This window comes from Musca domestica, unplaced genomic scaffold (genome assembly GCF_030504385.1).
Source record: "Musca domestica strain aabys unplaced genomic scaffold, Musca_domestica.polishedcontigs.V.1.1 8, whole genome shotgun sequence".
Classification (NCBI taxonomy): domain Eukaryota; kingdom Metazoa; phylum Arthropoda; class Insecta; order Diptera; family Muscidae; genus Musca; species Musca domestica.
The window spans coordinates 16,960,344-16,975,516 of NW_026712409.1; the positions used below are offsets into that span (position 1 = coordinate 16,960,344).

The following is a 15,173-nucleotide window of genomic DNA, read 5'->3' on the forward strand; positions in this document are numbered from 1 at the left end:
ATAAAAATATAACTTGACTTACCTCCTTACAAAATATATATTCACCGATCAAATTTAGAAAATTACAGACATTTTTCTTGATTCTTGATAAGATTTTCTTGAATGATAAAATTTTTCTTGTTTCTTGATTAGGTTTTCTTGAATGATAATTTGTTTCCCAATTTATTTGTTTTGGTACTGAAATAAACTTAAAATTAAAAATCAAACAAAAAACACAAATTATGTTTTCTTACCACTTCCAACTGCAAGACATTCCACAAAATTAGATCCCAAATCACTTGAATTAATTTGCAATTAAGAATATGGTACTTTGATTTGTAATCATTGGGTTTTTCAATTTTTTTTTATTATTTTTTTTACTCATTTATATTCCTATAATTATTATTTGCTATGGAATCGGAAAAATTAATATAAAATTGGTTATGTGGTGTTGTAATGTTGTTTTCTTGTAATTTAGCAGATCCAATATTATTTCAAATAATATTTTGTTAGGTTATTTTTCAATGTTCCAAATTCCTTTTTTTTTTGCTTCTGTTGTGTCGTTCATTTTCATTTGGTTAGGCTAAAAAATAATTTTTACTTTGCTGCTGCTCTGTTTTTTTGGTATTTATACTAAATTGTCCTTCCTTGTTGTTTTGTAATTTTAAGTAATATTTATAAATATACCTAAAATATAAAACTAAAACATTCTTTTTGCGGCTTCCCTCCATTCCAAGTTTAAGTAATTGTGTTTTACTATTGTGTATCCTTCATGATCGCCTTAATATCCTCCGCATCTAAAGTCTCATATTTCAGCAGGGCCTCGGCCAAGGCCTTATGTTCCTTGGCATGTTTCCGTAGGATATTTTTGGCCCGTTCATAGCTCTCATTGAGTATACGTTTAATTTCAGCATCAACAGCTTCAACGGTATTGGGTCCCAGTGTCTCATTGGGGAACATGCCCTTGTTCGATTCAATGGTACGCAGGCCCACCTTTTCCGACATACCCCAGTCTTTGACCATGTGAGTTGCAATGGAAGTGGCTTGTTTCAAATCACTACTAGCTCCGGAGGTAATTTTTTCCGCACCAAAAATAAGCTCTTCAGCAGCACGACCACCCATCATGGTGTCCATCATGGCCAAGAGCTGAGCTTTAGTGACATGATAACGTTCTTTTTCGGGTATGTAGGCGGTGTGTCCCAACGATGGGCCACGTGGCATAATGGTGACTTTGTGTAATGGATGGGATTCCTGGAATTGTAGATGTTATTTTTAACAAGAGTTTGGGAGAATATATATTAAGTTCCACGTTTACCTTGGTGTAATAGGCCACAATGGCATGGCCACCCTCATGATAAGCAGTTATAAGATTGGCCTCTTCATCGGGCAAGCGTGCCTTTCGCTCGGGTCCCATCAACACCTTGTCTCGTGCGGTTTCTAAATGTTTCATGGTCACTGTTTCGGCGCCATCAATAGCCGCCCTGAAAACGAATATAAAATGGGATACATCAATGTCAGTAGATATTAAAATATTTTAAGAGAGACCTTTAGAAGGTGTTTTTAAAAAGGAAAAATTAAGATGGAGTAATATGGGAAGATATTTTGAAGGTCTTCCAGCAATGGAAGACATATATCTAAAATCTAAGGAATAAAATAGACCAACCATATCTACAATCTACATCTTTGGAAAGACGTATTTATAGAAGACCTTCCTTTCATATTTATAGAAGACCTTCCTAAGATCCTAATATTTGTGTTATATCAGGTTCGAAAATGGGCAATATCAGTCAACTCCATCAAGTACCTTTTCCACAAATGGTCAAAATTTCGAATAATTGTCTGCAAATTACACACTTCACAACATTTTTACTAACCCAGGGTCTGGTGTGAAGATGGAATATATCGGACCACTCCTTTTGGTTCCTCCCCCACAAAGGGTAAAAATTTTGAATATTCATGAAGCTCATAGAACGCGAAATTAAAATCCGATTCCATTTAGACTTGGCACATCTCAATATTTACATCAACACAAGATCTGTTAAAAAGATGGTGGCGATCGGACCATTCCTTCTGATACCTCCTACATAAAGGGTCAAAGTTTTGAATAACCAAAACGATCATGAAATCCGAAATAAGCATCATATTTCACACATCTCAAGATTTTCGATAACACAAGATCTGTTATGAAGATGGTAGAGATCGGACCCTTCCTTACGGTACCTCCCCCACAAAGGGTCAAAATTTTGAATAACCGGTTCTCTTCAACTTTTGCACATCCCATTATTAATAGTAACACAAGATCAGCGGTGAAGAAAGAATATATCGGGTCACTCCTTCTGGTACCTCCACCACGAAGGACCTGATATAAAGAAAAGGAAGTAGTCGATATAGTCCAAACCTGACAAGTCACAATATTTATATCATATTTACTTAGGTACGATACGAAAGGGACAACATTGTCCCATTACTTCGGAACCCACTCCATACTTTTTAGCTCTATAGAGGACTTCTTTTAATGTATTTTATCTACTCTCTATACAAAACGTCTTGGTCTGCCTTCTATAGTAAATATTTAGATGTCTGCTATCAACAGTGTAAATTCGGAAGATTTTCTGTTAACCTTTTAATGGTACTGCTATCTATAGAAGACTTTTTAATTGTATTTTGTCTACTATCGATACAAAAAATATTGAAGGCTTTTAGAGGTCTGCTATCAATAGAATACATTTAGAAGGTCTTCAATATATTGAAGTATTTCCATCCAAAGAAAATCTTTTATATCTAGAAAATCTTTAGAAGTTCTCTAACGACGTCTCTTGTTTTGTTATACTTTACCTCAGAGCTGCTTGATTAATCATATTCTCCAGATCGGCACCAGTAAAACCTGATGTACCCCTGGCCAACATATCCAAATCGATTTCATCATGTAAAATTTTCGAGAGATACAGAGTAATAATCTCTTTTCGTCCTGTGAAATCGGGGGTATTGACAACGACCTAAAAAACACAAAAGATTCGTAAAAAAAATGCATACACATTTTATTCTAAAAATCTACCTCAACATCAAAACGACCTGGACGTAGAAGAGCCTGATCTAAATCGTCGCGACGATTTGTGGCTCCCAAAACAATAACACCGGCATTCTGATGGAAGCCATCCATTTCGGAGAGCAATTGATTAATGGTCTGATTTGCATAGGGATGTAACACTGAGTTGGTACGTTTGGCACCAACCGAGTCAATTTCATCAATGAAGATAACGCAGGGAGCACGTTGTTTGGCGGCCTCTGAAAAGTAAAAATATATATTTTTTAAGTCACAATATAATCAAATTCCCTACATTTCACTTACTGAACAAATCCCTTACACGTCTGGCACCCTGACCCACCAGAACTTCATCGAATTCCGGACCGGCTGCATGGAAAAATGGTACATTTGCCTCACCGGCCACGGCACGGGCCAACAAGGTCTTACCCGTGCCGGGTGGACCCACCAGTAAAACACCCTTGGGCAGTTTACCACCTAAATTGGAAAACTTTTCAGGATTCTTAAGAAATTCCACCACTTCTTTCAGCTCCTGTTTGGCCTCATCGCAGCCCTTGACATCTTCAAAGGTGACATGGATTTCTTCTGGATCAACCTCCACTTGATTGCCCAACTGGATGCTAAATAGAGAAAAATTCAAGATTATTACACATAATTTAAATGAAAATATATTGTTAACTTACCGAAACATGGAACCATTCGATGAGGAGAACAGACTTACAAATATTCCAATAAATACGACAATAACTAACAATTGCTGAAAAACCTGGATGTTTAATTTCCGGCATTACTTGTCTCAATGTTTTGTGTGTTGGGATTTTTCTATTTAGTGCGGAAAATATGAAAACTTACCTTTAAATACTTCATGGTTTTGCCTGATTTTGGATGATCTTCAGAATTTGCCGCAGCCAAATAGCCTTCGGCAAATGCCACCTTAATGCTGTTTTCCTGGAAAGAGAAAACCAAAAATATATAATTTTTAAACAAACCATTTCACATTAATTTTGTCTCAATTCGAAAATGTAAAAATTTGAAGAAAGAAAGGCCAAGAAGAGATTTTTCTTAGAAATTTTATTTTTTTTTTCATTAAAAAAAAAAATTTTTCCCTTTTTTTAGACAATAAAAAATTAAAAAGCTCCTCCCAAGGAAGATATTTAATGATTTTCATCTAAAGAAGACCTTTAAATGGGCTTCGATATGTAGAAGGATCTCCGGACGTCTTCTATCCTTGTGTAGAAAGTCTTCTGTCTTTACAATACACTTGGATCTTTATCTACGGAATACCTCTAAAAGGTCTTCTGTATATAATTTTAAAGGGTTTTGATTTATAGAGATTTTCGAAGGGAAGAAATGTTTTTGATCTTTTTATCGTAGACCTTAGAATGTCGTCAATCTTTGTTTAGAAAAGCATATATCTTTAAAATATATAAAAAGTAAAAAAGCTGTAAGTTCGGCCGAGCCGAACTTTGAATACCAACTACCATTTGGAACGAATTTGGGAATTTTCAAAAAAATAAAATCCATTAAAAATTCCGTTGAAATCTTAAACGTCATACGACGACTTGGATCTGCATAGGCAACTTTTGTTATAAGCCATTACAATATTCAAATGCGAAATTTGAGAAGTAATCGGTGAATTATGTCGCTAAACTCATCAAAATAGCGAATATCGGGTGGTACCATTATATGGGGGCTATACGAAGGCGTGGACCTGCACGGACAATTTTCTGTCATAGGCTGTAGTATCCATTACGAACTTCAAATAACAAATTAGAAGCTATTCCGTTGAACAATGTCGATAAAATCATCAAAATACCGAATATCGGGAGGTGCCGTTATATGGGGGCCATTCCAAAACGTGGACCTACATGGCCCATTTTCAATACCAAAAGTAAGTTGAAATGGCCTGCCAAAATCCAATTGAAGTCTTCTAAGTACAGAAGATCTGTAAACCGTCTTCTAAGTATGGAAGACCTGTAAGCCGTCTTCTACATACGGAAAATATTTGCTGAATTTTCTATGTATGCAAAAATCTTTAATTGAAAGTGATCTTTGGAAGATCTTCTGCCTCTAGAAAACCCCTACAAATCATATTTAAGATTCTATCCTGGTTTTGATTCGTAGCTCTATTCGGTTTCTCATTTTTGCCCCTTTCTTTTTAGTATCTTGTCCAACAAAATTTTCTAAGAATTATATAAATCTTCATCATGGTCTTCTTGGCGACTACCGCTTACCACATTTTTTTCTGGACCACCCTCCGTAGATTTTTCCAATAGTCTTTTTAGAGTTTCCGAACTACTACTCAGTTCACTTTCGAGTTTTTGAGGATTACCACTGAAGGCGGTACGCAGGCGCGAAGCCACCGTGGGATTGCGTCTCAATTCAGCAGCTATGGAACGATCTGTCTTAAAGGTACGAACAAATTTTCTGCATAGAAAGAGAGGAAGATAAAATAGGATATTCTCAGGGTTGTATTCTCTACACCTACAATTGATGTTGAGGTATTATGGATTGCAAGAGCTTGGAATAGGTTTTGGCTGGCAAAGTTTGTGTCCACGTTTGTTGCCCCATGGAAAATTCAATGAGATGACGTGAATTTTTCCCCTTCCCCGTTGTTGTGTGTTTTATGCCTACACCTTCGACATTAACCTGCTGTGAGGTTAACAACGTTTTGGCGGCCTTCTGTAGCATATCATTTATCCTTGTCGCCTCGAAGAAATTTCTTGCTGTGGCATTATGTTGGCAGACCATGTGATGCAAGTTTTGTGGTATTCTCAATGTGTTTCTCGTTGGTCCGGCGGCATTGACTGCATCACGACGTTTGCCATTGGCAAGATGATGCCACCGACTTGATATTGATCTTCCGCTGATCGTTTGTCCATGGCTGCTGCTGCTACTGCTACTGTACACTTTTTGTGGCTTGCGGCCGAAGTTACCCAAATACAAATAGGGCTGCAAAGCGAGAGAATATTAAACTGAATTTCAATTGAAATGAGTCGAATTGCATCATGGACTTACCAAAGAATGGGTGTAGGCACAAAACATTTCGTCTCCGTTCCAAAAATTTGTGAAAATGTGCAATTTTTCCTTCTCCTAAAAACTAAAAAAGAAATTCTTTGCGTAGCCAACAAGGATTTATTTCTGACAGATGACAGCAAAAAATTTCGTAATGAGTACCGATTACTACAGCAAATGGGCATGGGTATCAAATATCAGGAGAAATGCCAAAATGGATTATTGTGATTGAAGCAGAGGCAATCACAATAAGCTACTCATCGCATATATTTTTGCATTTTCTTTTATATTTTATTCTGATTACGTTTTCCTCATGTCTCATTCGTAAACAACAGAAGGGGATTTTGCTTTTTGTTTATATTTTATCGGAAATCCCTTTATTCTTCTTATTTATTTCGTTGGGGACGTCTTTTATTTTGGTTTCCGAAACGCGCCGTATTTCGCCGATCTCGGAAAGGTTCCGGTAAATTAGCCACATATCCAAAGAGTTTGTCTTACGTTTTGCAAAATAATCAAAATATATTGTGATCCGTTCCATACCTTGTCTAGTAGTGGTCAACTCATCATCCAAAAAGTCTTTGAAAAGCGAACAAAATGACAATTCTCTATAAAGTTCAAAACCCCGGTGGCAACAAGGATGGCTATTTCCTGCAGAATTGTGTTCTATGTAGGATCTCTGTCAAAAACCTGGTAGCTTATTGTGTCCATCAAGCTCTGCAGAGCACCGTGTCGGTGTGTGACATCGTCTCTCCGTGGCAGAGTTTTAAAATAACCACATCGAAGAATTTAGTTTCCGTCTTGGAATGGAATCAAACCGGTGAAATGTTGCTGGTAGGATATAAGAATGGCATCTGCGAAATATGGATAACACGTCGTCATGACATCAACAACTGGAAATTGGCGTACAAAGCCAATTTAGCCTGTGAGGAAATTATACAAGCCAAGTTCTTCCATAATGGCAAGCAAATGTTTTTCAACACGCACAAGAAAGATTTGCAAGCCTATTCCGATAAGTTTGAACGTTCCGATTTTCGTCCATCGTTGACTCACTTTGGTAGCACTCCCATGGAGGGGTGTTTCGTGCTATCGTCATCGGGGCTGATGGGGGCTTTTGCAATACCCCAATTACTACCGCCCATGTTTGATGTAGGTGGAATCAATTCCCAGCCCGTGGAGTTAAATGTCCACACTTACAGTTTGGAACTATCTCGATCGTATATTACCCACAGCTGTGTTGACTACAATCCCAGTGGAACTTTCAGTGTTGTGGTCAATAGCTGGAATGAACCTTTGATTAATTGCTACAAGGTAGCCGTCGAAAAGGAAAAAGACCAAGAGTCTCTGGCATTGAAATGTGGTTCAATGACAAGTGTCTTCTTTCAAAAAGATGAACTGGAAAGTAAACAAGTCTCTCACATACGTTGGCGTTTCATAAACGGCGATGAAATGCTGTTCGTGGTCTACGACTACATGGAGGGTAGCTTTTTGGAACAATGGATATTGACAAAGAAACATCAAGCGGTCCATAAACTTTTGCAAAAGAACAAAACTGATTTTGTGCAATGGGAACAATGGGAATTGTCGGCCAAATTGTCACTGACATCCAAAGTTTGTGACATCTGTTTGACAAAATTGCCCTCGGATACGCTTTTGATATTTGCCACTCTAAAGGATTATTCCGTGCAGGTACTTGAAATGGGCCTTAAAAAACAGGCTGCCCTTGTTGTGGAGCGAATGCCCGAGGATCATCAAAGAGCTCAATGCAAACTGCTGGTGTCGGATATAACTTTTCTTAACCAATTACTAATCATTTTCGATAATCTGGGCCAGATGTATGCCATGCAAGTGCCCAATCATCATTACGACAAGAATTACAAAATGAATCCCCTCTCACTGCCAGCCGCCTTACTGGAATATTCCATAGTCACAGGCATAGATGCCAGTGATGTGCTGATGTTGAATCTACCCAACCTTGAGGTGTTGGCAGAAAAAATTACCGAAAATTTTACCAGACAACATAATTTTACCCGCCAATACTACTACTCCAGTTTCCTGTCGTTGAAGAGTAACCTTTGCCGTATACAAACCAAACAACAAGATTTCGATGATCTCATAACTTTACATTCCATATCGATTGCCTTCAAAAGCCTATTGAGACCCTCGGACTTGAGTTCACAAGACAAGGGACCTGCTGAGAATCTTTCAATGATATTGTCCGATTCGAATCCCCAATACAATGATGTAGATAAGGTTTTGTATGTATTGGATGCAAAGGATTTCACAGTGGAACCCATCACCCTACAAAGTTTACAACAACTGATCCAATGGGTTGCCGACTTGGCACTCAGCATACTTAACAAACTCCCAGAGGACATCATGAAGGCTAAATTCAACAAAAAGCATGGCTATGATATTAGTCGTGATATGATAGCCATCAGTAGCATAAGAGAACTTTTGGTTATGATCCGCATTTGGGGTCTGCTCAATCCGTTGTGCTTACCCATTTATAAGAAATCGGTGGAGAATTTTGATGTCCTTCCGGTTTTGTTCCGTTTGCTCACCAGGCTCTATCAAAATCCCAATGAGCCAGATGATGTGCTGCTCGATGATTGTAGTGTGCTGTCGACACAAGTCCTTATACCCAGCCGCCATACAAATACCCCCACAACATTGTTGAATAATCATGCCACAGCAAAACTGTTTCCGTTTGTTTTTCAAACATCCGTTGAACCATTGGCTCTGCAGGATCTACACTATGATGAGGTGGTATTCTCGCATAGTTGTCGAGATGATGTCAGTAATTTGCACTTGGGTTCGAAAGTGAAGACCATAAGGAAATGTGTACGCTGTGGTTTTATCAACAACATAAATAAGACGGCAAAAACGTCGGCTTTAAAGGCCTGGTGCCAGCGATGGCAGTACTGCCATTGTGGAGGATTTTGGTTAACTGTTTAAACTTCCAAGTGCTTGGCTATAAACGAGAGAGATTTATTAGTTTTTAAGTTACACAGTTATATTTGTACGCAATAAAGACTTTGATTATAAGGGTACCTGTGGTTTATTGTTTTTTCATTAGGTGGGATGATGGTGGAATTTGTAAAAGTTTATTGGAAAAAAAAACTTTTTTGGAGTTTAATTTGACTTTCGGATAAATTTTCCCGGTTAAATTTGAGAAAAAGGTATGAGTATGAAGTAAACTGAGAACAAACGGAATCACCATGAACTAGCTGACTTGTAAGACTTTCCCTTTGGTTTTCGGCCATCCAACAATTGATAGACCTTAACTTCCCAAGAAAGGACTTCATTGATGTATATGTCTAATAATTTATTGCACTTTTTTGCATGTGGCTGCAGAAACAACAAAAACATGTTATTTGCACATGACCGTTAATACGTACAATGACAGTTGCAAACAAGTATGGTCTGTTCATTCACGGGAATGATTCAACAACTTTTTGCACATTTTCTGGTACGGAAAACAACTCGAAGAACATCCGTTTTTACACTTCATTATTATTTTTTTTTTTTTTTGTAACTTTTTCCATTTGTAAAAATGACTTTTTATACCCTACAACACTATGTGTTGGGGGTATTATAAGTTTGATTGGGCCAAAAATTATGTAACACCTCGAAATATTGGTTTCCCACATAGGAAAGTATATATGGATCTTCCTAGCTCGCCGAGCTGAGTCGATCTAGCTATGTATGTCCGTCCGTCCGTCTGTCCGTCTGTCCATGTTAATTTGTAATCACTCTACAGGTCGCAATTATGGCCCGATCTTCACGAAATTTAAAATGTAGGTGGGGTTAATGTCAGAATAGAACCCTATTTCTTTTGGAGATGATCGCCAAATGTTTAGGGGTTGAAATGGACCAAATACTGAAAAAATGTCGTATTTTGCAGTAGCTATACAGGTCGCAATTATAGACCAATCGACGCGGAATTTCGCATGTAGCTAGAGTTTAGGGCGGGGAAGAAGCCTACCAATTTGGGTGGTCATCGGATAATATTTAGCGGGTAAAAAAGACCATATCTTTTGTGTTGAAAAAAATTCAAAATTTTTCATTAAACCGCGAATATTTTAAATCCCGGCGAAATCACAAAGCAATGACAAGGTTACTTCTGACCTTTACATTGATTTTAACATCCAACAAAACGGATATATAGCAAAATATGTGCGATATATATGTTTATCAAAGAAGATATGCTTGAAAAATCTCTTATATGTCGAGAACGGCAGAACTGATTTAGACAGTTCTCATTAGTTCAGAATGACCTCTTGGCAGGAAAAAAAAAAACGTCTAAAAAATCGCATAAAAATATCTCTCTAAAGATGAAAATATTGATTTTGTAAAATTTTCTCATATTTTTTCAATTTTGTCATATTTTTGGCATATTTTCATTTTGAATTAAACATTTGGTAATATTTCTACAGCTAACAAAACTAAGTAGTTAGGATATCAGGATATCATATATAGATAGCATTTATGGCCCGATCCTTATGAAATTTTGCATGGGGATAAGATGAGGGTCAGAATAGAAGCCTACTCTTTTTGGAGATAATCGCCATATATTTAGGGGTTGAAATGAACCAAAAAGTGCAAAATTGTCAGCAGGTCGTAATTATCGCCCGATACTCACGCACATTTGAATGGGGGTCACCGGACATTGCAATAGCCAAGCAGTTTTGGATGGCCATCCAAAAATATTCAATGTGTGAAATAGTTTGCCAACTTTTGTTGACAAAATACGAAAATGTCCATTCCGGTGACTTTTTGGAGAATTCACAAATACAGGAAAGACGCACTTCTGGCTATTTCGTTAACGCTGATTTCGTTGCGTTTCAGCCAAAAACCAATAATAAATGTTAATCTTTTGCCACGTCTGAGGGATTATAGGTCTTTGGGAAATATTGGTTCCAGTTCTACGAAGACCATTTACGTGCAACATCTACCAATAAATTGAAAATGAGCAAATTAGTTTAAGTTGCTATTATTCGAAAATTAGAGAACGAAACCTGATGGTTTTCTTTTATAATTTGTCACAATATCTTGTGGAATTCTTTCGAGTATCTCGCCTATATAAACTGTATCGTTTATTATAGTGTTGTAGGGTATTCAACGGTCGACCCCGCTCGACTGTAGCCATTGCTTACTTGTTTTATTTATTTTACACTGAAATTTACTGTTTAAATAAAAATATATTTTCAAAAGAGAGGGAGAGAGATCATCATATGATCCTTTATGATTCATAAGTGTTTTTGAATGGGGTGAGAGGAAGATGAAAACTTAAATGACAACCGTTAAAAGAATGAGGAACAACAATTATATCAATCGCCGTTTTTACATTACCGTCATTACATATCTTCTTTTTTTAAACAGGAATGCCAAATGAGTTAATAAATTCGATGGTTAATGACCTGTATTTAAGACAATTACTATTTATTAATAATGTTATTATTTATTAATAATCTAATTATTTATTAACAATAATTTTTTAAAATAGTGGATTTATTTAATAAACGCTTATATGAAAATAGGAAGAGAAAATATTGCTGTTATAAGTCATGCAAACAATTTCGTAATTACCGATATTACACCGTAGACTTTACACAGATAAACACGGAATTTCAAATGAAACATTATTAAAAACTACACAAGTATATTTATTATTTGATTTATAATTACCATTTACTACATTAAACCAATCTAATGTTAATTTTTATATAAACTGAATTTACAAGTGTTTTTATGAATTATATTTAATGGGTGCGTGCATGAGAGGAAGATGAGGTCTTAAATGATAGCCGTTAGAAGAATGAGGAAACAACAATTATATCAATTGCCGTTGTTACATAACCGTCATTACATATCTTCTTCTTTAAGAAAATAATGCCAAATGAGTAAATAACTTTAGATTGTTTATGACCTGTATTTTAGACAATTACTATTTATTAATAATCTTATTAGTAATTAACAATATTTGTTGATTATAGTGATTTTATTTAATGAACATTTTTTATGAAAAATATCGGGAGAAAATATTGTTGTTATGAGGAATGGAAACCATTTTGCACAGATCTTTCGCATAAAAACGGAATGTCAAATGACATAGCCGCCAATGGCAAAGCCATGAAAAGAGCGCGAAAAAGTTCTAAATGTGGTAAAACGCCATTAAAAACTACACAAGTATATTTATTAATTGATTTTTAATTACCATTCACTACATCGAACTAATATAATGTTAATTTTTATACAAACTGCAATTACAAGTGTTTTTATGAAATTAAATTAATGCTTATCAAAACAATATAAATCAAATTTAGCGCACACGCGAAAAATGGTTATCTATTTCAAATCTAACTGTTATCTCTCTTATCGAAGATGTTGACAGCATTAAATATTGAGTTATTGTAATTGAAACAAAATATTGCATAAAATTAAAATTCAATTTCGTCATAAGATTTTGTTCATCAACAAATGTTTCTAAACATACAACCAAGAATACATGAGAAATAAACACTACGATATCTAACCAACACACTGACAATAGCTACTCCCGAAAATCAACCAAACACCTAATCACATTGTATATAATAGGTACTAACAATCGAATAAACAAAACAGTCATTCTAATACAACGGATTGGGAATTGTTGCAGCAAGATAACAAACAGTATATTCTGGAAGCCAAAATATTTCATATAAATAAACACATATTTCATATTCAAATTTTATAAAAAAAAAAGAGAAATACAAATAACAAAACAAAATGAAACCTCAAGAACCTCAAGTGCAAGAGCCAAGTGTCCAAAATGCACCGGAAATTCCCAAAGAAAACTGCAAAGGAGGAAAACACTGGGTAAGTTGAACGCAAAAAAGGAACAACACAAATTATCAATAATTCAATATGGAAGAAATGTGATGTCATGATGTACAAACACTTAATATGTGAAAAAGGCATTTGGGAGATAAATGCCCAAAACAGTTATAGAAAAAAAGTGAAATAAAAAATCTAAAATTCTTGCTTGTTTTTAAGTGCCCAAAAAAATTCGAAAACAAAGTTAATTGGATTGATATGTTTAATATTGAATAATTAAAAAATGTAACCGGTATGGCTGGCTCATTAAATTTTGTTGATCTATTTTGCAATATGGAAACTTATGGAAATATATGGAAATGTTGGATGGAATTAAAATAAATTACAATTCGTGTTTCCTAATTTATTTTATAAATTTTAATAAGAATAAAAAAGTTTAAAATAATTTAATCACATTTTTATATTCATTTCCTTTAGAAAAGATTTAATTTTACTTCGGAAGAATTGCGTGTCTTGCATGAATGCCGGGAGGAGTCATTTTACCAACGTTCACTACCACTGGGATTGACATTTGGTGGAGCCGCCTATCTGGGTGTTAAAAACGGTCTTTTAAAGGTAAATATTCTAATCGTTCTCCATCCATAATCCAGTGAAATATTTACTAATTTTAATTTTCTCCACTTTAGCCTAATGCAAAATATGGTGCCGTGCCTAAAGTAGTTTTGGGTGTCATACTGGGATACTTTGTTGGCAAATGGAGTTACAAACAAAAATGTGCCGAAAAATTAATGGCTCTACCCGATTCGAAAATCGGCGAAATGATAAGACAGCGTAAAGAACAACATTCTTGGTATTTTACACCGACAGTTATGTGTCCAAAACCATTTGTCAGGGATATGGATAGTAAACCTGCTAAAACTGCAACTGAACAAACCGATAAAACTAATGACACAAATAAACAATCATTTTAATGATTTTTTTTTTTTTAATCAACATTATTTTTAAGTGTAAAATTTTATTAATTACTTTTATATGCTGTTACTTTCTGTACCATTTTTCATAGTTTACTCCATGTTATTGGAAATTAAAAATAATATGTTTTATTTTAATAAAAAAGATATAAAAAATATAAATTTGTATGTTAATACCAAAGTACACTTTTTTCAAATGTTTAACTAAAAAAAAATAGTGCGCTTACAGTTTACGAGTAGATTTAGTAAACGTAGTAGATTTAAATTGTCAATTACATTGCACATACGTCAAATAAATCATCATAAATACGTTATCCGCCTAAAAGCTCCAATATAAACATGCTATTGTTTTGGATTACAATGTTTGAGGTCATTGGAAAAAGGTCCTGAAAATATAGTATATTGCACAAAATTTAGAAAAAACACTCATTTATTAAAAATAAAAAGAAATTACTAATCTATCAGTTTTTTACAAGGGGAACAAACGCTCAGTGTGTAAACACGGCTATTTTTGGAATTGTGCTGCTGATTTATGTAAAGTTGTCTATAAATTCATTAGTCAATGTTCAAAATAGATCTAACCATGGTAAAATAATTACAGAGTTTATTATTTTTTTTTTTTTGACACTTTTCTCAAAATATTTTCATATTAAAGTCGCTAATATTTTTTTTTTTTACAATACCTTGTGGATGCATCAACGCTTGGGAATATTGTATTTTAATTAATGCAATTAATTAATTAAATTAACCTATAAAAAATTAAATGTTGTTATGATTTGTATTTTTCAAAAATGTTAACGAATTTAAATCAAAATTGGTTTGACAGTTCCTTGTCTCAGCAGCTGTGTCGATGCGATTACCTATATTCTTTTACCATGTACCATGGATCTAACATTTGGGCCGTTTTTACATAGTTTTGCATTTGCCGCCTAAATTATAAATTAATTGGAAAGTCATGTCGTATCGCTCCTCAACGCCGAGTTTTTTGTAATTTTCATCCTTTTGTACTGCTTTGCTGATTAGTGCCAAAAACATTAATTAAACCAAAACACAAAACTTTGAATGTATTAGTTCCGTGCTCTCTTTTGGGAATGTTTAAATTGAACGACTTCACTGTGACTCTCAGACAACGAAGCGAAACAATTTTTTCCGGCGGCGGCGGCTCGTCAGACTTTTCCGGCGGCAGTGATATTTTGGCGCAGAAGATAGATATATACAAACTAAATGAATTAAACATTATTATTTTTCAAAACAAATTTTGAATATTTAATAAAAATTTGGTGAAATATACCCATATTTTAGCGATATTTCCTTTGGTTCATGACGGCGATTTAAGGCGACGTAAA

General features: G+C 35.0%; 3 protein-coding genes across 4 annotated transcripts; 2 read left to right on the forward strand and 1 right to left on the reverse strand.

The window, feature by feature from the left end:
* Positions 1 to 309: 309 nt before the first annotated feature.
* On the reverse strand, positions 310 to 6,201 carry LOC101898115 (ATP-dependent zinc metalloprotease YME1L). 2 transcript variants are annotated; one of them, XM_005177073.4, is made up of 10 exons: positions 6,041 to 6,201; positions 5,511 to 5,974; positions 5,257 to 5,449; positions 3,875 to 3,970; positions 3,706 to 3,779; positions 3,329 to 3,642; positions 3,035 to 3,264; positions 2,815 to 2,975; positions 1,295 to 1,460; positions 310 to 1,230 (listed from the first exon to the last, which is right to left on the reverse strand). In XM_005177073.4, the coding sequence occupies exons 1-10, from the start codon at positions 6,065 to 6,067 to the stop codon at positions 736 to 738; spliced, it is 2,220 nt and encodes a 739-aa protein (XP_005177130.1). In that variant the 5' UTR covers positions 6,068 to 6,201; the 3' UTR covers positions 310 to 735. The 2 variants fall into 2 exon arrangements, with proteins under 2 accessions (XP_005177130.1, XP_011296383.1); XM_011298081.3 differs by having other exon boundaries at positions 3,706 to 3,788.
* Positions 6,202 to 6,302: 101 nt separating this feature from the next.
* On the forward strand, positions 6,303 to 9,087 carry LOC101898293 (mediator of RNA polymerase II transcription subunit 16). Its single transcript, XM_005177074.4, has one exon. The coding sequence runs from the start codon at positions 6,632 to 6,634 to the stop codon at positions 8,990 to 8,992; it is 2,361 nt and encodes a 786-aa protein (XP_005177131.1). The 5' UTR covers positions 6,303 to 6,631; the 3' UTR covers positions 8,993 to 9,087.
* Positions 9,088 to 12,643: 3,556 nt separating this feature from the next.
* LOC101898465 (OCIA domain-containing protein 1) lies at positions 12,644 to 14,016 on the forward strand. Its single transcript, XM_005177075.4, has 3 exons — positions 12,644 to 12,898; positions 13,334 to 13,471; positions 13,543 to 14,016. The coding sequence occupies exons 1-3, from the start codon at positions 12,809 to 12,811 to the stop codon at positions 13,825 to 13,827; spliced, it is 513 nt and encodes a 170-aa protein (XP_005177132.1). The 5' UTR covers positions 12,644 to 12,808; the 3' UTR covers positions 13,828 to 14,016.
* The last annotated feature ends 1,157 nt before the right edge of the window (positions 14,017 to 15,173 follow it).